This window comes from Adiantum capillus-veneris, chromosome 20, assembly GCF_014529385.1.
Source record: "Adiantum capillus-veneris isolate H3 chromosome 20, ASM1452938v2, whole genome shotgun sequence".
Lineage (NCBI taxonomy): Eukaryota > Viridiplantae > Streptophyta > Polypodiopsida > Polypodiales > Pteridaceae > Adiantum > Adiantum capillus-veneris.
The window spans coordinates 140,661,432-140,684,597 of NC_140950.1; the positions used below are offsets into that span (position 1 = coordinate 140,661,432).

At 39.1% G+C, this 23,166-nt stretch overlaps 1 protein-coding gene across 1 annotated transcript; it reads left to right on the forward strand.

Annotated features, from left to right (window-relative positions):
- Nucleotides 1-424: 424 nt before the first annotated feature.
- LOC147433318 (protein JINGUBANG-like) lies at nt 425-2,263 on the forward strand. Its single transcript, XM_086492918.1, has one exon. The coding sequence runs from the start codon at nt 865-867 to the stop codon at nt 2,119-2,121; it is 1,257 nt and encodes a 418-aa protein (XP_086349044.1). The 5' UTR covers nt 425-864; the 3' UTR covers nt 2,122-2,263.
- Nucleotides 2,264-23,166: the final 20,903 nt, after the last annotated feature.

Sequence of the window (23,166 nt, forward strand, 5' to 3'; positions counted from 1 at the left end):
GTCATCTTGGTTGTCACGTATCGGAACTACTGCCAGTGCATACTTCCTCTTCGTCGAGTTGAGGGGGGGGGGGGGGGGGGGGGTAGAAGTCTTATTTTCCAACTCTGTCGAAATCGTTTGCTCATGTGAATGGGCCGGGGTTCTATCCCTCCCCGTGCGGATCCGCCCTAACTAGTACTGCTGCCCTTTACAAGTCGTTAAGAGAGTGGGTACGCATTCATTCACAACGGCTAGGCTAGGCCTCTTTGCGTGAAGGGTAAAACAAAGGACCGTTTCCTCTCTCTCTCTCTCTCTCTCTCTCTCTCTCTCGGGGAACGCCTCCGAGGATCCTAGGGAGGCTATTTTCTCTTTAACTTTTTGACCATTCGGTGGTTTCTTTTTGTAGGTAGACTCTCTCTTTTTTTTTCTTTTTTGCCCCCTTAGGGTAAAAGCAGTAAAGCGCGCCTTCTTCGCAAGGCGCTGTGAAATTATGAATTGTCAATAGCCTGTATACAACTCCACTTCCGACTGTTCTCCTTTCATCTTCCTCACTCATCCGCCTCCCTGCTTAAAAAAAAACGAAAATAGCGTGCTGCAGCCTGCTGCTCACAGCTCCTTGCAACTAGTTGCAACTCGCAACCAAAGACCACTCCTAGAAGACGAGATTCTCTCTCTCTCTCTCTCTCTCTCTCTCTCACACACACACACACACACACAGACAGACTCGCTCGCACTTGTTCTCTATAAAACCCTCATTGCCCTACATTCACGAGGTACGCATCATAACTGCCTCAGCCTGCCTCTTTCAGCCCTTCCCAGCTTCCTTCCCTGTAAATTTCGCTGCTTCTGCTTGTTCTTTGTGTGGGTGATGCAGCAGTATCTTTGATGAATATGCGTGAAACCATGAATGGGCTTGTGTGTGAGTGCGTTGCAACTGCGCGTGGCCATGATGGCGGCGTGTCCTGCGTTGTCTCTGATGGTGAGCATCTCTATACAGCTTCAGTGGGCAACGACATCCGCATGTGGGAGCTGCCTGACCTCGCTCCTTGCAGCAGCAGCACCCACCAGTTCGCCAACGGCGGGGCCGACCCCATGTGCTCTGTCAAGGCCATGGTGGTAGCAAGACACAGACTCTTTGGAGCTCATCAGGACCACAAAATTCGCGTGTGGAGTCGACGCCATCTTCTCACCTCTGCTGCTCCTTCTGAGAAGCCCTCCCACCAGCTCATCGCCACATTGCCCCGCTTCAAGGACTGCTTCTGGAAAAGCCTCTCGCAAACCAACTACGTGCAGTTGCGGCGCCACCACAAGAAGCTGTGGATTCAGCATTCCGACACCATTTCTGCTCTTGCCCTTGGAGGTACGACGCAGGAGGTTTTGTATTCTGCATCCTGGGACAAGACCGTGAAGGTGTGGCGGCTTTCCGACTTGAAATGCATGGAATCAATCCGCGCGCACGATGATGCCGTCAATGCCCTTGCCGTGTGCAACAAGAGCGGGTTGCTTTACACAGGCTCGGCCGATGGGAAAGTGAAGGCGTGGGGGAAGCAGCTGGCTTTGAATGCCAAGCGCCATAGCCTGCTGGCAACTATGGAAGGCGCGCATCAGAAGGGTGCATCAGTGAACGCCTTGGCTATGAGCGATGACGGGGAGTTCCTCTTCTCTGCGGGCTCGGACGGCACGCTGGCAGTGTGGGGGAGAGGAAAGGGGGAGGAGCATGTGATAAGCAAGCTGCTTCATAAGGTGGCAGGATCCCATGCTCAATCTATACTCTGCTTGTGTACGTGCAAGCTGCGGCAGGAGGAGGGAGGGCTAATGCTCCTCTTCAGTGGGTCGGCGGACAAGACGGCAAGAGTGTGGCAGATCATGCAAGATGGTTGTGAGGGCGCCATTAGTATTGCTTGTGTGGGTGTGCTTCAAGGTCATACTTCTGCTGTCAAGTCGATGTGCATAGCGCCCATGAGCAGTAACGGCAGAAGCAGCGGCAGCGATCAAGCTGCACTGAAGATGATGACAGACGTAATGGGCAGAGGTTGCCTTGTCTACACGGGTAGTGCTGATAAGACCATCAAAGCCTGGTGGGTGTCCATACAAACCACGAACCTGCAACCCCAGTTACCCCACCCTCCCCAAGTGACCTAGGTGCCTCCAAATTTCCCCAATTCATTTTTATTCAAACAATTCTTTGTAGGTCACTCACTAACTATAGTTGCTTATAAGCCGAGAACACTTTACTAATCGTTAACGTATATATATATCAGACGTGGATGTGATTTTTGAGGCCTTCATCATGTTTGCACTTCAAGGGGGCTAGTATAGCAACTCGGATTTTAGCTCGAATACCTTCACATATTATATTCTTCTCAATTTTCTATCCCACATTTGTTTTGCTAGCTATGATGAATCCCATATCTAGGTAGTATGTAGTAGTGATTTTGGTTTTGTTGTGCATGGCCATAACTTTTCTTGGATTTGTAATGTTTTGTTGTCTAGGGCAAAACACATCGACTGTTTTTTTGCTCATGCCTTGAGGCAAATAAGCCACAGCAACCATAAATTTGCTCTTGCGTCAAGGTACATTTGTTTGTTGAATCTATTAAGAGGGGATGGGTACAAATGTCAAACCTAGCTCCACATTTTTCTAGAGAATTAGGCAATGTTCTAAGTGTTAGAAAGCTCACAGTTCCATCATCTAGCTACTCCTTAAATTATCTTTTTATTTCTTTGGCCATGCTCACAATTGTGAGTGGAGATGTTATTTTAACTCATCAGAGGAATGTACAAAAGGACCTAAAGCACAGCTCATGCCTCAAGGGATCGACAGAACTACAGAGGGGCTATTTGGTTATAGATGCAAGAGAAGAGAGATACATACAATAAAGGGTAACACCCCCAATGGACTTCTACCACTACCATTTTTCGTTGTGTCAACTAGAACAAGGGAGAATCCATTTTGTTGTCATTGTTTCATTCGTCAAAGGGCGCAATTGTTGACAAAGGTGGCTTTTCGCACACACCCTTAGTCACACCATCACGTGAAGCTACCAACCATCCTTATTTCAAAATATGCACTTTGATAGGAGCAAAATACTCCATATGGAGCCCATATTTAAGATAGCAGGAAAATCATGGAAAACTTGTAGATATGTATAAAGGTTAACAATGAAATGTCATTTTGTTTTGCACTAATCAAGGGTTGAACCCATGACCTTGGGGCAAATACACCTTCATAACCAACTAGACATACCCCAGATGATAGGTAGCACACTGCTTGCAAGCTATTTTCCCACACCCTTGTCCGCGCTCATTGACCCACACTTTGATGCTCACATTTTATTTGAGTGGAAATTGATAAAATTGTTTAAATTCGTGTTGAGTGGGAAATTAATCTTCAACTAGTCTCATGATAGGGTCATGTGGCCGAATTCAGTAATTTTGTCACTGAAATCTGCAAATATTTTTTCTTGAGATGCTAATACTTTATCATATTGATTTTGAGTGTGTGTTGCTATTTTTAAACTAATACTTATACACAAAAGAACACCTTAGTTCAAAAGACATTTGGCTTTAGACAAAGGACAAGGATTAGCACAAAAAAAGACCCTGTCTTTGATGCATTTTTGTACGTCATAGTGAGAATGAGGTATAATTCTAGTGATTGGTTCATAAGAGAGTTAAGAACAACCAATACTAAAGTGAAAAAGGCCAAGTTTGATGGTGACCGACAACATCAAAGCCAAAAAGATCTTAAGTAAAGATAGAGTCTTCACCTGCATTTGTATACATAACACAACAGATTCGTTAGCCTTGAGTACGTACTATAGGTGTCAACGAGCATATCAGATGTTATCCATGTCCTACTTAAAACCTTTTTACCTTATATCTACCATCCAATAAGTGTAAAATATTTGCAAGTATCCATTCTTAAAACAATTGATATGATGCTATCACTATTTCTTTGTAATCAAAAGGCCATTATCCCTCTTGATTAAGTGTTAAGTGTTTCACTTTTAATTTCTTTAACTTTGTTTTAATTTGTGATAAGAAGGTCATCACTCCTTGAGACCCAAATGAGATCATAGATTATACTCACGTGTAAAATATTTGCAAGTATCCATTCTTAAAACAATTGATATGATGCTATCACTATTTCTTTGTAATCAAAAGGCCATTATCCCTCTTGATTAAGTGTTAAGTGTTTCACTTTTAATTTCTTTAACTTTGTTTTAATTTGTGATAAGGTCATCACTCCTTCAGACCCAAATGAGATCATAGATTATACTCAAGGTTAGTAGTAACCCCAATTTTTAAAGGAATTTAATCATATTTATTTAATTAGATTATGTTTTGATTAGGAGGGCATCACTCACCCCTTCTGATCCAAGTGTTTTACCCATTCTTTTGACTCATAGAAGTTAAGATATGAAGTTTCTTTAGCTAAACCACTTCCGATTGTTCATGTTTATACATGAAATGGAATCTCCCAAGATGTGTCATTCATAATCTTTTAGTTCACTAGTGCTAGCAAGGTGATTTGTGACTCTTAGTGCTCAATAACCACCAAAGTCGACATTCTTTAACTGACAACCATAAACCAACTTTTTTGAAATTAGAAATTAATATTGTGGAAGTATCTCAAAACATACCAGTAGTTTGAGTATCCTAGAGATTTCCAAATTTAATGAGGTGGTAAAGATTTCAATTATCCTAAAGATTTCGACAACCAGCTGGTAAGGTTTAGGTAAACCAAAACCACAACCAATTTACAACTCAAACTAGACTAGCCAACCATCTCAAGTAATACCCTCCAAGGAGTGAGAGTATCCAAAAAGTCTAGTAAAGATCAAATCCTAGTAAAAAACATTTCCAAATAGAAAAAGTTTCTTAATCTCATACTAGCTAGGCATCCCAAGCCAAAAAAAAAAGTGGACTTTTTATTCAAAAAAATCAATCAGCAGAACATAAGTAGAAAAGTTTAATAACACCATATCAACTAAGCATTCCAAGTCATTGTATAGTAGTCATCTAGAATTGAATTCATTTGAAGCAGAATATCTACATTTGTTTGCAAAAGGCCATAAGGGGTAGGTAAATGGTTTAGATGTATTAGGTTATCCATGCAAAGGGAGATCATTGAACCACACCCTATTTAAATCTATCAGGCTAAATAGGTAACCAGGTATCCAATACATATAGTACATTTCTCATGCTTCGGATAAGCTTTCTTTCATGGGCTAGTCCCAATAATGGAATCATTAATATGCAAAATACAAAAAATGAGATCAAATCGGGCTCAGTATTACGCATGAGTACCAAACCAACAGTTACTCAACAGAACAAAGGAACCTAGCCTAACTACTTGAAGAGTTTCATATGCTTTATCATAAAACATTATGACTAGTAAAATCATAGAATAGGATGCAACAATTTGTGTTATAAAAGATAAGCTGAGGTAGACAAAAGCCAAGAGTGTAGAAGAAGAGTCTAATTCACTATATAAGTGAAGTAAGATTGTGCTAAGTCATAAATAATGAATTCCAATAATTGTAGCATTTTTTACTAGTGTAAATCAAAACAATAATGCCATAGCAAATGCTACTCAAATATAGAGAGAGTCAGGTAAGCAAAATATCATAGTTTAGTTCAAATTTGATTTATCATTTAGTAGTTTGATCTAATTTTTAGAAGTCAATTCATGAATGGAGTCATGTAGATGCCAAAAAAACAAAATAAGCTGAGGCTAGGCCCAACAGTATCAAACCAGCACGTAACCAGCCTAAATGATTTCCATACCATCACTTGGACACCAGTAATCAATCATTCATTTTGGATGAGCAGAGAGCCGTATCAACCATAAGTTAAGACATCCACTTCCCAAACGTTTAAGCAAATGTTTAGCCAGGAAACATCCACATCCACTACAACTACATGCCAATAACTGTTATAACCAGCAGGTTTTGTGGCCATCCGGCACACCATCATGAAATCATTCAGGTTTAAATCAAATAATTCCCCAATATAGGCATAGTGTTTTGACAATGTGAATCATAGCATGAGGTTAGACATAAGTAGGAGACAAAGAAAAGACCTACACAATCCATATGTATAAATATCATGATTCTCATTACACTTAAGTATTTCTACAAGGCTAAGCGAGTTTAGGATCTTAGTCTAAGCATTGCAAAACCACCCCCGGCCATGCCTGCTACATTCTTAAATGTTCCAAACAATACAATGTAAACTTATAATAAAGAGCAGGTCTGTTAGCAGCGACTAATACATGCTACACGATTATGCATCAAGCAAGGGATATGCTATGAATGTGCACAATATTTCCTATTCACATTGTATACAGTCTTGGGCTCGTTTGGGAGTTGCAAATTGTATATGCTAGAGGGCTCATCTTAAACCCATAGTAGGAAGGCTTGTGGTGCATGCCTTTATAAGAAAGCCTTTTATGCAAAGAGGCTTCATTCTTGAGGATCCATTCTTGAGTACTCACTCTTGAGATCTCACTCTTGTGTGTTCACTTTATGGATGGCCTAGCCTTGAGTTTAATGCGCCTATGCCTTAGAAGGCTAGTGCTAATCCTTTGTAATTAGAAAAGAATTCCTTAATCTAATCTCTAATTTCTTCATTAGTCTTAATTCTTTTACGTTCCATTATGTCATGAAGTAGTTTCACCTTCTCATTATTCTAGATTTGAGTGTGTGGTGATGAATTCTTACTTATTGACCACTCCTATCCTTCTATGAGTACTCAATTTGTGATATTTAACATCTCTAATGAGGTTTATTAAGTGGGTTCTTAATCTTGTGATTAGAGTATGTTCCCTATTGTTTGATCGTGTGTGGATGGGTTTAATGAGACTCAAGCAGCATTCACCCTTGTGTGTGTAGCTTTCGATTAAGTACCTTGATTCGCATGTGGTGATTCCAGAGGCCAACACCGATGCAATTAGTGTGTGCTTGTCAAAAGAGTGCTTTGAGATTCTAGTCTATGGCAAGTAGGACTCTGGTGGGCTTAATGTGTGTAGGTAATGGTTAATTGATGATGTGATTAGAGTTAATGATTCATGGCTAATCTCTATTGCATTGGAAGAGAATTCTCTTAAATCCTCTCATTCAATACATCCAATGATGCTCATGCTTCCATGCCCTAGCCAGGTTGCCAATCCTAGGATTGATAATTTTGTTGGTCTTGGGTTGTGATTAGGTGATGCTACGATGACCCCCAACATTTGGTACCTCTGCCGGGGGGATCGATAACCTAAGCTAGGAGTAGAGGATGTTTAGAATAAAGTAATTTTCAGTACTAATTTCATCGGTTTTTGAGTGTGTGTAACTCAATTTTGGTTTAATTTGATTGTGTGCTCAAGTAATGGAAGCTAATTTTTGAGTTATAAATACCCCAAACCCCCAATTTTTCATTAACTTCTCACTAACCATTACTAATTTTGCTTTATTTCCATGCTAATTGTACTAATTCCATGTTAGTTTTTACTAACTTTGCTAACCTAACCGCTAACATTTGATGTGTAATCTATGTTAAATCCCCTTGTAAGAGGTGGAATCAACACTTTTATCATGTTTCTTTGTGCTAATTCATGTCTAATCTATTGAGTTGAGTGCTTGATTTTTGGCCTACAATGGTCAATTTTTGGACCAAAATTGGAAAAGCCACACATGTGTGTGCATGGTGGAATCATCGCATGGAGCAAGGATTATCTTGGATGCAATCATTTGTAAGTGCATTGGCCTACTCCATTCAATTTTTGGGTGATTAGTTTGATTCCAATGTGTTGCTAATTTATTGCTAAAATTAGGTGTGCAAATCAATTGACATACTTTGAGAGCCTATTTTGATTGTTTTGGAATGAAATTGATGGTCAATTTTGACAAATGAATAATGTGTGTGTCAAGATTAAGCTTGATTTGCAACAAGAATTCATGTGTGTAAAAATCATTCTGTGTGTAATGCACCAAAGAGGAAAACAACTGCCATAAAATCAAGTGTGTGCACCTAATCTTGAGTGTGTGCATGCATAGAGATTGATAAAATTGATGATATATGAGTATGTTATCATGTAAGTGATGTGTATGCTAGGCCATTCAATCATTGGATAAGCCTAAATGCCAAAAAATGGGTAAAATTTGAGTGTGTGTGTGTGTCCGTTCAAGACCACTTGATTTAATGATTGATGGTCAATTGGGACACCTAAATTCTCCTTGATTGTAAATTGTGCACAAAATGTGTGTGTAAGAATTAGGGATTGGATTAATTGCATTGTCAATTGAGCCAAATTTGAACTTTTGTGATTAATTTTTCAGTGTGTGCATTGCTTGATTGGGTCAAACAGTGTTAATTTTTGAGAAATTAAGCATGCATACATTCATTTATGCTTGATCGAGTGTGCAATTTTAGCATTGCAATGAGAAATTGATGGATTATTTACATACAATTTTGGTCTAAATTTGGGTGTGTATGCCAATCAATGGCATGTGCAAGCCAATATGTGAATGAATAATTGGTATTTTTTATCAATTATGATGATTAATTTGGCCAAATAGTTGACGTGTGTCTTACAAATTGGCTTTGAGGATTGCAATAGATCACTCAATTGATGCTCAATTGTGAATATTATTAGTGTATTTCTATGCTAATGATTGATCAAGGTGATGAACATGGCAATGTTGCATTTGTTTGTGTGTGTAATGGTATCCAAAACTCACTCATGTGTAGCCATGTATAGAAAAAATGACAAATGCAACTGGTTTTGGATGATTTTTTGCATGGGATATGAGCAATACAAATGCAATGATTGCTAATAAAATCGGAATGTTTCAATGAGAAAATAGGTGTATTAAGTTGCCCGACCAAGTGTATGTTGCAACAAATTACAATGTCTAAATGAATTTTATGTGCATGACTTGCAATCACTCACATGTGCTAGACCAAGCACCGTAATTTGTAAAAATAAATGAGAAATTCAATAGTCTTGTGCAAGATTGCTCGACCAAACTTTGTGTGTATGTCTTATTGGATGATGTCGGTAATTATTGATTGGCTTCAGGATACTTCCATGTACGATTTTAATTGACAATCCTAATTAGGTTTGATGATTTTTCATGATGAAAACTGTAAATTCTTTTGCAATGATTATGAAAGAGTAAATTTTGAGTGGAAAACCAGGTCTTCTATGCACGAATTCCAATCCATTTCAATGTTTGTGTTCCCTTCATCAAATTTTGAAGGATTGTGCATTGATTTTTTTCCATTAAGAATGGCCTTTTAGATATGTATGTGCACAAATCATTGATTTTGGGAAAATAAATCAAATCAATTTTGAGGTGAAAATTTTGGGTTATTTGCATAAATGATGGTGATCATGGTGAGAGAATATAAACTTAAGGTAAAGCAGATGAGGAAAAAATCTTGAATATATTTGGTCGAAATTAGTTTGCTTGAAGAGTTGTATATTCCATTGCTTTAAGTAGACACTTGCGACACACGTCACTATTTTCCCCTTGTATTCTTGTTTTGCCATGGGAACAAGCCCCAAAGGGAAATTTCAAAAGTAAAGAGGGCCTAAATTATTTAACCTCAAGGCTCACACACCTGCTTTGATTCGTTCTTGTCGCCTACCCCTTCCCTTTTTGCCTTGAGCCCACCTTCTCCAGATCCTGCTGACTGCATTAACGCCTTCATACGTTCATGGGCCGGCTCGCGTTCATTCCTGGTAGCAAACAAACAAACACACACACACACACACACACACACACACACTTTACCCCATTCCCTGCAAGCCTTGCTCGGAGTCACCAACCCCACGTCCTCTTGCCTCAGGCTCCCGGATCATACGTAGGCCCACCTGCAGTGTGCGAGTCAGTGAGCGCATCCACTTTGAATTTGAACATGCCGTAGCTTTGAATGTTGAACTATCACACAATCACACACAGAAAATGTTGCTGCAAATACAAAGATGCCCAAGCTACGGCGTTGTGTCTGGGATTCTGGTGCCTTGAAGGTCCACACACACACACACACACACACACACACTCACACAAGTTCATATGGCTCTCAGCTCCTTGGAGGCCTCGAAGTTGGATACTTGCTCTCGCCCGCAACTCCCGCTGGTTGATAGCCTTGCGGCGGCCGCCTTGTCTTCCCTCTAGAGTCCACACGTTGTTGACCAGACCGAGAAGCCCGCGCTCAGACTTGGGCATCTCCTACTTCTACACACACACACACACTATCACCGCCTGCCCTTACTCTCCCTCACGTCTTCTCTCTGTCACCTGCACAGACTGCTGCCAATGCCAAGGAATAAAAAAGAATAATAATAATAACAGAACAAAAATAAAAATAAAATGGGAGGTGGTTCCCACCACGAGAACTCAAAGGTGGACAAACACCCATGCTCACAAACTCACCCACCACACAGAAAACCCACTCATTTCTCTCGTTCTATGTGACTCTCAAACTACCACTATTGACTCAGACAAGCTAAACAAAAGCTTATAAAACAAAAAAATATTGACCTTTTTTTAGAAAAGAAAAAGAATAGAATATAAAGGAGGTCCCACACTTTCCATCACCTCGAGATCAAAATTTTGTTCCCAACCCTGGTTGAACCAATTTATCATTGATCGCACAACAATAATGCAAAGATGTACTTGAAGGGTTTCATTTCATGCAAAATATGAATGAACTAATCATTTTCATATGTGGTCATTGCGCTGGATCAGGTCTTTCTACGCAAAACATGGGACTTATGCTTGATTTTTGCACTTATTAGTGCTTGTCTTTATTAAAAATGCTTTTATCGAGATTTGAATGCGAAAGTGATAGTGCATGTTTCTTAAGTCATAAAGGGTAAATGCTAACACAATTGCTTTAAAAAACCCAAAATTTTCCACGACAGAGGCTCAAGGTAGCCCCCCAAAAGACAAAATAATCATTATCTATATCAGTAGCTCCGATGTACGTGTGTGTAGCTGGGTGAAGAAATTATAGTCAGATGAAGTGACCAAGTGTGTGTGTGTGTGTGTGTGTGTGGGGGGGGGGGGGGGGGGGGGGGGGGGTGTGCCCGCCCTAACCTAGACACCATTCTCAATCAGTCGGTAGTAGGCCCATTGAGTATGGGCCTACTACCTTATCAAGTTGATGAGAGTAGAATAGTCAAGTCTAAAGGAAAAGAGATGTATCATATCAGAATATCCATGAGTCTCATTGGAGAAATAAGCGACAATTGTAGAGAGGATTATACTTGAGTCGAAGTTTTAATGGATAGTCCTCAAAAAAAACGTCCAATCGAGAGTAGTTTGTTTATAGGTAAAATGTTATGAAATCATAATAATCAAAATAATTAAAGAAGGGTAAGTAACTTTGGATTAACCTGCAACATGAAACCAGCATAGTCAAAGACTACAATATCTGTGAGAAAGATTCCAATCTATAGACAAGAAAAGACCACCTAACACATGTCAACCTAATAAGGAACTAATGACAGTGGTTCAATCCAAGCCTATAAACAAAAAATTCTACAAAGTTAGCATCCTGGTTACCCAGAAATCTGGGAGAACCTTGTGTTTAGAACATGTGTGTTGCTATTCTTAATTTAATACTTATACACAAAATAACGTATTGAATCAAAATCTAGTTGACTTTAGACAAAGGATAAGAATTAGCACAAAACGACTCAGTCTTGATTCATTTTTGTACATCATAATGAGAATGAGGTATCATTCTAGTGTTTTGTACATAAGATAGTTAAGAACAACTAATACTAAAGTGATAGAGGCCAAGTTTGACAGGGACGGAAAACATCAAAGACAAAAAGATCCTAAGTAAAGATAGAGTCCTCATCTACATCCACATAAACAAGGCATCAGATTTGTTAGCCTTGAATATGTATTACAGGTGTCAACAAACATATCAGATGCTACTCGTGTCCTACTTACAACCTTCTTACCCTATACCTACCATCCAATAAGTGTAAAATATCCCAAGTATCCATTCTTAAAACAATTCCTATGAAGTTGTCACTGTTTTTTTTGTAATCAGAAGGCCATTCCCCTCGTGATTAAGGTAAAGTGTTTCACTTTTAATTTGTTTTAATTTGTGATCTGAAGGTCATCACTCCTTCAGACCAAATGAGATCATAGATTATACTCAAGGTTAGTAGTAACCCCGTTTTAAAAGGAATTTAATCATATTTATTTAATTAGTTTAAGTTTTGATCAAGAGGCCATCACCCCTTTTGATCCATGTGTTTTACCCAATCTTTTGACTCAGACAAGTTAAGTTATGAAGTTTCTTTAGCTAAACCACTTTCAACTGTTCATGTTTATACATGAAATGGAATCTCTTGAGATGTGTCAGTCATAATCTTTTAGCTCACTAGTGCTAGCAAGGTGATTTGTGACTCTTAGTGCTCAATAACCACCAAAGTCGACATTTTTTAACTGACAACCATACCAGCCGTTCGAGTATCCTAGAGATTCCCAATTTAATGAGCTGGTAAAGATTTTTAATATCCTAAAGATGTTGACAACCAGCTAGTAAGGTTTAGGCAAACCAAAACCACAGCCAATTCACAGCTTAAACTAGACTAGCCAACCATCTCAATTAATACCCTCCAATGAGTGAGAGTATTTAAATAGTCTAGTAAAGATCAAAGTCTAGTAAAAAACATTTCCAAATAGAAAAAATTTCTTAATCTCATACTGGCTAGGCATCTCAAGCCAAAAAAAAAGTGGACTTTTTTTTCAATCTATCAACAGAACATATGTAGAAAAGCTGAATAGCACCATATCAGCTAAGCATTCCAAGTCAGTGTATAGTAGTCATCTAGAATCCAATTCATTTGAAGCAGAATATCTACATTTGTCTACAAAAGGCCATAAGGGGTAGGTAAATGGTTTAGATGTATTAGCTTATCGATGCGAAACAAGATCATTTAACCATACCCTATTTAAATCTATCGAGATAAACAGGTAACCAAATATCCAATATGTATAGTACATTTCTCATGCTCCGGATGAGCTTTCTTTCATAGGCTAGTCCAGTAATGGAATCATTCATATGCAAAAGTCAAATAAATGAGATCAAAGACGGCTCAGTATTACTCATCAGAACAAGGAACCTAGCCTAACTGCTTAAAGAGTTTCATATGATTTATCATAAAAGTATTATGACTAGTAGAATCATAGAGTAGGATTCCACAAACTGTGTTATGTGAGCTCAGGTAGACAAAAGCCAAGAGAGTAGAAGAAGAGTCTAATTCACTATATAAGGGAAGTAAGATTGTGCTTAAGTCATAAATTATAAATTCCAACAACTATGGAGTTTTTTACTAGTTTAAATCAAAACAGTAATGCCATAGCAAACGTTGCTTATATATAGCTAGAGCCAAGTAAGAACAATATCATAGTTTAGTTCAAATTTGATTAGTAAATAAATAGTATAATCTAATCTACAGAAGACAATTCATGAATAGAGTCATGTAGATGCCAAAAAAACAAAATGAGCTCAAGCTCGGCCCAATAGTATCAAACCAGCACGTAACCAACCTAAATAGTTTCCATACCATCACTTGGACACCACTAATCAATCATTCATTTTAGATGAGCAGAGAGCCGTATCAACCATAAGGTATGTCAGCCAATTCCCAAAAATTTAAGCAAACGTTTAGGGCAGACAACATCCACATCTGTGGTGAAGATCACCATTATGTCACTAAAACTACATGTCAATTTTTGTTATAACTAGCAGGGTTTGTGGCTATCTAGCATACCATCATGAAATCATTCAGGTTTAAATTAAATAATTCTGCAATCTATGCATAGCATTTTGACAAAGTGAATCATAACATGAGGTTAGACATAAGTAGGAGACAAAGGAAAGACATGGACAATCCATATGTATAAGTATCATGATTCTCATTACACTCAAGTATTTTTGCAAGGCTAAGTGAGTTTAGGATCTTAGTTTAAGCAATGCAAAACCACACCAGGCCATGCTTGTTACATTCTTAAATATTCCAAACAATAAATTGTAAACTGATAAATAAAGAGCAGGTCATGCAATAAATAAAATTTTGCAATAAAATAAATAAGGTCCACTTTCAACAAGCTACAGGGGTGAGAGAAAGAGGAGGAGTGCGTGTTAATGCAAGGGCTAGGGGAAGAGAGAGAGGGGAATATCAACAGGACAAAAGATCTACAGATCTCGTTTTTGAGCAGAGTAGAGCAACACGTAGCATTACAGGCGCCTGGAAATGGCATGAGGAAGCGGGTAGTAATAATTCCCACTCAAAGAGTCCTACCTCAAAGTACTAGTCCAAATAAGGTAAGTTCCCACGGCTTTGATTAGAACAAGTAACAGCGTAAATCCCCACATCCCAAGCTAGTTTCCCACCCCGGGGTCCGTGATTAGTGTGAGGTCCCAATGAACATAAGAATATCCCAAAACCATTAAGAGCACTCAGTTGAGGAAATACAAGGTACTCAGAGTGCCAAAAGAATGCAAGAGTACAACTAGCTCTAGAATCACAACTACACTAACAATAGATCCATTGGTGACTATAGATCCCACAAAATGAGTAATGGGCCCTATTTCTAGGTGTCAGACTAGACATGTGGTTGAATGTTCCGTGTATAACTATCATGTTAATTGGGCTCGATAATTACTAGTTACTAATGTTGATTTGATTTTTGACTTGGGTCTATTCCCACTATCTACATTTCCTTCCCCCCTTTCTTTGAATTTTGGAATATTTCCAAAATTGTAGGCATGTTTTTGAAAATGACTGATATTCTTAGGAGAGTGGTCTGAATCCACCTATTTCCTTCCAGCTTGCTCTTCTACAATAGATTGCAAGCTGCTCTGGTTGCACCCTACTTTTTACCAATTGAGGATAGGCATCTCATCTCTCTATGCTTGTGCCCTAGCTTGCATATCTAGACACTACCTTGGATGTGAGTGGTTTCTTTTATCTGGAGCCTTCTTCCTTATGGGCTTTAGAATGGACTGAGGGGAATCTTCAAATGCGAGAGGTTGATCCGTACCTTGAGCACTAACGCCAGAATTCTCCTTTTGAATAAGTCAAAAAATACCTTCCTACTCTAGCTACTCCCTATGACCAGTCATCATCTCCATATCATATGGCATTAGATGTAAGGCCAAGGGCAGAACTAGAGGGGTCATAGACCTAGGCCAAGGTCCGATTGCTAGATGTGGATAGAGGATTATAGATATGGTAGGCCAAGGGCTTATATAATGGGAGATAGGGTGGAGAATCCGGTAAGTAGTTCCGTGGGTTCTCACACTGGTATTAGATCTCACGAGAAAGGGGAGTTATGGAGGAGGGGGAAAGCAGAGCCTTGCATGAGATTTGCATGGAGAAGCATGCTCATTCTCTCTCTCTCTCTCTCTCTCTCTCTCTCTCTCTCTCTCTCTCTCTCTCTCTCTCTCTCTCTCTCTCTCTCTCTCTCTCTCTCTCTCTCTCTCTCTCTCTCTCTCTCTCTCTCTCTCTCTCTCTCTCTCTCTCTCTCTCTCTCATTCATGCGAGTTTTCCATGCCAGGGTCAAAAGGGGATAGGGCCGCATGAGAATTCCCTTCCATGGCAAGCATGCTTCGACACAGCAAAGGCTGGAACCGCCCCTTGCACACACAAAGTAGAGAATCTCAAGCTCCACCGTTATGAGTGTGGATAGGTTTGGTGGATCAGTGCTGACCTGAGTATCAAACTTTGTCGCTGCATGGAACCATGCCGACCACTTCCTTACCTGTTATCTTCTCCTCAGCCCTTGCTCAGCTTCTGCCCGCCATGGCTCACTTTGAAGGTTTAGTTTCACATCCAAAATCTATTTTTGGGGCCAAAGGTGGTCAAAGGCCACAACAAGGGCCCGATCCCATGACACTCTTCTTTTGGATGTCCTACTCATTTAAGAGAAGAATCCCATAGCATCTCACTAGGTCATCATCAACAGGTCATTGTAGCCCTACAAGATGAGAAATTGACACGCAAATCAAACTCAATACTAGCCATGAAAAAGACAAGGCTCATAGTTTAAAATTCTTATACTCTCTGTACGAAAATATGCTCTACAAAAGCTGCCAAAAGACAAGATAAGAACTCTTTCAAATGAAGCAAGACTCAGCATGGTCCACAACTACGGATGCAGAAGGGCTGCAAAGTGCAAATTTTTGAGAGAAGATCTACAAATTAAAGTGTGTTTTTCATGTCTTGACAAAGAAAACCTAGTCATGACAAAGGAGTACTCTCAATATGAAGGTATTAGTAGCAAGGCTATGACAAGGTCATAGGCACTCAAACATGGCTTGAGATTCAACAACATCTTCGAAAGTTAAATTTTGATACAAGCAAGGCCTATTATTGTCCTTAATGATGGTCTCCAAGAGAAAGAAACCAAGGTAGCTTTTTTTTTATTTTTTATAATCATCTTCAAGTAAGGCCTATTATTGGCCTTAATGGGATCCAAGAGAACGAAACCAAGGTACCCTCTTTTATTTTTTTTAATCAGCTTAAAATCATTATTGATGCATGTCGCCAATAAAGGCAAGTCACGGATGGCCTATGACTTGTATTGTAAGGGAGAAAGGCTTCGTATAAGGGTTCTCATGCAAAAATCTTATGTAGTCATCAACATGCAATTGGGCTGCAAAGTCAAAGCCTATTCTTCACTATAACAGGAAAAAGCAAGTGCAAGCAAGGCATGTGGCTTGTAAGGTAGAGGTATACGATAAGGCCAACCATTTATAGAAGCCAGTAGGCATCTTTCTTTCTAGTTGGAGTTTTGGATTTTCTAGGATATGGCTCCTAGTAGGCAAGTTTTCCAAACTTGATGCGGTTCTAATCCACCCATGGTCGGTACGACAGATGCGACGGGTTTTCCAAGGTGAATGCAAGCAATATTAACTAGCTCAGGTACAATTTTTTTGTGCAATAATTTAGTTATTTTTATGCTTCCAATACCGTATCCTCCTCCACAAGGTCAACTTGGATTCAAAGGAACTTCATGATACATGTTCGATCTAAGGAGCATGTCTCCATAAATTTTGTTGGCCATAGATTTTGTTGGCTACTATCTCTTTCATATGTCTTCCTTGTGCTATCAAGCAGAGGAAAGAAGCAAGGCTTCTAGGAACACGGCTCCATATCTAAGTATATGCATTGGTTGCATGATTACTCCAAAGAAATGACAACTTGCCAGAGTGCAGACAAGTAAGTACACAAAGTAAATTGAAAGCACAATTTTGCCATAGGATAATACGACTTCTGGTGCCAAGGAAGGCAGAGAATCTAGAAAGCTAGTAAGTACATTAAATTGCAACTTACAATTTTCAATTTATTAATTTTGCAAATTTTTCTACGATACCAACTTGATAAGAAAATATTGCTTCGATCAAACGCACTTTGGAAGTTAAGATAAAATTGATAGCTAAGCTTTGTGAGCTATCTAATTTAAAATTAGGCAATCTAAGAATTCTCAATAATATACATAATTCGGCAAGGCCGATTCTCTATGCAAGCTCGACAAGGTTGATTTTCTTTTACTTTGACATCTCTGTGTCAACAAAGAGCACTTGCTAGCTAAGATCATTTGGGATACGTTCTATCTCATCTCCTCCATGAAATTATGCAAAGCAAGGATTCACTTTAGGGCATATTTCCTAGAAGCTTCCAAAGTTTGTAATATGCTCATAGCATATGAACTTGGGGAAACTTGGCAACATGTCTACCTGATATTTTCTTGGAGGTCGGTATGAACCAAGCTACAATGGCATGAAGGGTACATCAAATAACTCTCGATTCCTTAGCTAACATGGCTATGAGCCCAACTCAAACAAAGGCAACAGGTTCTATAGGGATGACAAGGTTAGACAATTTCAAGTTCTACTTGTATTTCTATCTTTAACATTTCATTTGAAAAGGATTTCTCTTCTATACAAAGCACAGTGCTTTGATAGACTTATTGCGAAGCAAGATTTCTATTACTTGCCACAGTACTATCCATTGACTTAGGATGAAGGAACGGAAAACAAATTCGGTAGTAAGAGGATATAAGCTCACATGTATGGTTTGCAATGTGTATTGGCATGTATCCATGCCAGTACATATTGTGCAAGGAACGTATGGTATCTACTCATATTGTGGAGACCGTCATTGAAGCCAAGGGCTTATCACACTATTTCTCTACTATGCATGCATGGCATGTCAGTATGGTGGACTCATTCTAGTACAACATATTTTATGCTTCCGTTATAGCATTAGCTACTCTATTTTGAAAGAGTTGAGGCTGGTAAATTTTCTTGTGATTGTTGTATATGCATAACGGCGGGCATTTTTCATCATTGGCTCCAATAAAGATGACACCTTGTGCGGCATAGCAAGTAGGCATGGCCTTGCTATCAAGCAAATAATTCATGGAATGATATGAATAGATTAAGACAGATTCAAAAAAGGTGATCGCTTGTTTGGTGTGTTGAGAATCTTTCTCTTCTACTCATAAAGAGATATGAAGTTGTGAATACAATTCTAAGATCTTTTTTTAAATACATAGCACTAATTATGGTTACAAAATAGCGTTGATTATCACTACAAGAGTGGTAGTTCTAGGAGCATGAACCGAGTATGAACCATCTAATACAAAATCACTCCATAGGTGTTGAGGGTCACATGTTGAGCTCATTAACATTATACTTTCAAGGAAAGAAGTCTACAATCTACCAAAGGGACAAGTTCAACTTTAAAAGTTGATTTCAATCCCTATCAGGCACGGTAGACTGTGTTGGTCACCGTTGGAAGCTAGTTTTAGCATTTTTTCTACAAAGTCTAACCAAGGGATTTCACATTATAAATTTTAAGAAAGGGGTTTAAATTGCAAAGGCAACATCCACAGTTACCAGTGCAATACTACTTGATTTTCACTAATCTTTCAATTAGTGTTACTAGGCCTTTTTAGGTAGGAGAATTGGTCATGTGCATCTGACTAGGGTAAGTGAACATTATGTTCAACCTCCAAGTATGCACATGATTTGGTTTTATTTCATTTTTTAATATTCTTTGATTGCATTTTCTAAGTAGGATGTGCTAGCTTGAATTCTTTGATCCATTTTTCTCTTTAGAGAAATGACAAAGTCATGTAGGAGCAAAGTATTTTGGCCCGTAGTGTACAAAATACATTTTTGCATTATGCACTTATGAACCTGCATGTAGGGTTTTCTTTGGCACATGTCTTCGCATGGGATACAACATGGGCTAGGAACTCATAGAATTTGGTTTAGCCAGTGTTGAGCAAAGTTTATGAAAGCCCCTCTCACTCATTACCTCCACACACAAGTGCATCTCATACTTGAAGGATGTTTTTTTTTCAAACATCCTTAGAGACATATTCCACATGTGGAGAATATGATTGTCTGGGACTGACACTGGCACCCATATTCAATTATGTGTCACAAAAATATACCCAGGTGCTAGTCAAATTTGTTTCTTAAACCATTTTGAGCTCATCATATGAGGAACAATTTCAGTGGCCAAAAATTGTTGGATACCTAGTAGGACTTGTTAAGGTTACAAGTTATTATTTAACAACTTTAATGCATGGTTGTTTACACATACAACAAAGTTATGTTCTTTTATTAATTTGTTGATCTGGTACCTAGATGTGATGGATTTTCACATTCTACTATGGTCCAAATATGTTATCACGGTTTTCACATGGAAAGTATTTACTTTTTTGCATGTGAGCCATGAGCATTACACTAGCCATAAGCATTGGCAAGTACGGTTATGGATATGTAGGTTGTTTAGATCTATTTTTTTGCTAAATGCAGCACACTAGTTGTTATGGGGGCCCTGAAGTTTAGCAAAGGCTGATTTGGGACGTCATGCACATTCATGACATTAGTGCCTTTTAAAGATTTTTGCACTATACGTGCAATCTCTCTATGAGATCTCTATGAGATTAATTGTAGATCTATCAATCACCAATAGAGTTCATGGCTCGGTTTGGGTGCTTGTAGATCAGCTCACTATATTTAACCAAGATCTCACCAAGATGATTCTTCCTAAAATTATTAATTACACACATCGGTATTGTCAGTCATCCAAAGAGGATAGTCAATTTACAAGTGTTAATCTTGTGCTTAAGGATATACTAAGTGCATATGTTAGAACCAGGAAATTCAATTGGAAAGGTTATCTCTCTAGAGAGTTGGAGTTTTCTTAGCATGTTGGGAGACTAAGTTTAGCCTCTTCATGTTTAAATCACGTTCTCAACACTGAACACTGATTATGGTGGGGTTGTTTTCTACTGATGAAGAATGATATTAAGTCAAGGACTTATAATTTTCTGATGAGTTATGTCAACCAGTTACTTTCATTTAGACACCTCTTACTTGTGATAACTTGTTTAGCACAGTCAAGTGAGCTCTAAATGAAATTTATACACTATGTTGGAAATTGTGGGACGGTTAACAAGAAGGTTGCAAAGGACAACAATGTGGAAAATCAAGATGCTCTTCTTGATTTTATTGACTCTTCTATTGAACTGTGTTTCCATCAAATGGACAGTTGGATCCATGAAGGATGACACTGTCACAACCATTAGTGTTCTTAAGATGAAGTTTCCCACTTTTGTTTTCGAGGACGAAACCACTTCTCCAAGGGGGGAGTAATGTAAGGCCAAGGACAAACCCAGGGGGTCACAGACCCAGACCAGACCAAGGACTGGTTGCTAGATGTGGACATGGGATTCTAGATATGGTAGGCCATGGGCTTATATAATGTAAGGTAGGGAGGAAAATCCGGTAAGCAGTTCCTTGGGTTCTCACATCAGAGCATTGTAGGTCTTTGTACCAGCATCATACAAGGTATGTCTTGCCCTATTTAGTCTGGCTCTTGCTAGTTTGTGACAAACTAATTTTGTGAGAATCCATTTCTCTGGTAATGGCTGATTTGCCTTAACCCTTGCTTTGAAACAAAACCTCAGCCATCTCTCTAAACGGTGACTCTGATGATGCTTTACTTGCCAGGTCCTTTTTTGGATTTTGGATGCTTCAATTGACAGTTGAAGTGATGGGAACTAGATCATGCTAGCTAGGGTGGATGAAAGATAAACATTGTGCACACAAGTGAGTGTGTGTTGGCTAGATTATCACTCGAGAAAATTAGGTTCCAAGATCAATTAACTTGGACTCATAAACACGGTCTTGAGTATTTGCTAAGCCATCACAAGCTCACCATAAACAAGGGAGATGTAATGCAAAATAGAGTTGTGTTTATTCATTCATAAAATGGGCTTTAAGTATCTCTATAGCTTGACTCCATTACATGTGGGATAATTCCCCCTCTTCCCTCCTTCAACTAGACTCTAGGACAAAACCCACACTTTACAATCCTCCCCTTGGGATTTGGACTAAGACAAAATACTGAAGATGCAATATCCACACAAGATGTTAAGTTGGTATCCACACATGATGGAAAAAATCCACATGGGATGATAATATCCACACTGGAAAAGAAAAATCCTCCCCTACAAGTAGAGAGGCTGCATCTTTAAAGTATGTCGTCATAGAAGACAAGATTGTTCTCACCTTTGTCTTCTACCATGTGAGTTGATCCTTTGTTAGGTCTCTTCCCTTTGTAGCTTCTACTATTTCTGCTTTCTCCAATGATATTGCCTCCATTTGAGTAGCATCGAGAAGGAGAATGTCCCTTTTTACTGCATTTGTTGCAAGGTTTGTTTTTGTAGCACTTTAAAAACAAACAGAAACACAGAAGAACGGATAATGTTGCTACATCGATCCTATCACCTCAAGGGGACAAAGCTTCGGATCACCGAGTAATTGATTGCAAATCAACTCAAGTGTAAAGCAAGCAAGCCCAAAAAGATGCATGAAGCTCGTAAACAAGGTAAATGGGCAGTCTATTGTGGCGGTACAGCCATCATTCAGGAGTTTCAAACTCCCAAGCCAGCTCCCCCTCCACCTGGCCCCCCTTAGGTTTTGTTTTTGTTCGTATCCTTTCCTTTTTCCTTTGCCCCTTAGTCCCTAATTGATATGTATCTAATGTTTCCGCCCCAAAAGAACAGATGTAATGTTTTTGTTTTGGTCCCATGGATCATATCTGACATCTGTGGATGATACTTAAATCTTCCTATCTCTCTCTCTCTCTCGCTTGAAGCAAGAAAGGAGGAGATCTTGAACAATGTGGGAAATGATGTCCTGAGGAGGCAAGGGAAGAAGGAAGAAAAAGGGCTTACTCTCCCTCTCAAGAGGAAGGATCTCTCTCTCTCTCTCTCTCTCTCTCTCTCTCTCTCTCTCTCTCTCTCTCTCTCTCTCTCTCTCTCTCTTGGATGTCCCTTTTGGAGACTTATGAAGCAAGAAAGCAAGGGAAGAGGATACTAAGTGGTGGTAGAGGAAACTTTTCTCTCTCTCTCTATCGACCTTGGGGAGAGAAGACTCGAGAAAATTGATAGAGGGCGGGTGAATCTCGATTGAGTATAGAGTGGAAATAATTTTTCTTTGAAATTTTGATAGGCAAACGAGTTAAACAAGGTGAAGTTTACCTGCTAGCATTTATGGATTGTTTCCATCATATTGGGTTATCTAAATAGGGGATTGCAAATCAACGAGTATACCGGCGATGGCGTATGCAACCAATTTGTATCAAGGGTTTTAGATATCGAGCTAATGGGAACATCTTTTGGTTGTCAGCATCATTCAAGTGTCGTTATCTTCCTTTTATTTGTTTAAACCTTAAATTGTGTTCCCAACTGCGTCTATCTTTCTCAAATTACTCTCTTAATGCTCCTATTACTCTTAAATTTTTCCAATCTGCACTAGATTCCCTGGGTTTGAGGCTACTATAATCATTCGTCTACAGCCAAAAGCCCGATGCTTTCCCAGTCGACCTCAAAGAGCTGCACACTCCGACACTGCATGAGGGAGTCTTTGTTAGCGGGTCGCTGTGACGGACATTTGCAGCGTAGCTATCTAGTACTAACATAATGTCAATATGCAGGGAAGCGACTCAGGATGGGGCACGGAGACTCAATGAGATTGTCAATTTCAAAGGAGTGAACCTAAAGAACTTTTCATACATCTACAATAGCAAATCAACCACTTCCTAGTCCAATCTCACCGCTCTAGGTCATC

Excerpts from the sequence above, each read along its gene's own strand:
- LOC147433318 (XM_086492918.1), top strand. The coding sequence starts at position 865 with ATGAATATGCGTGAAACCATGAATGGGCTTGTGTGTGAGTGCGTTGCA.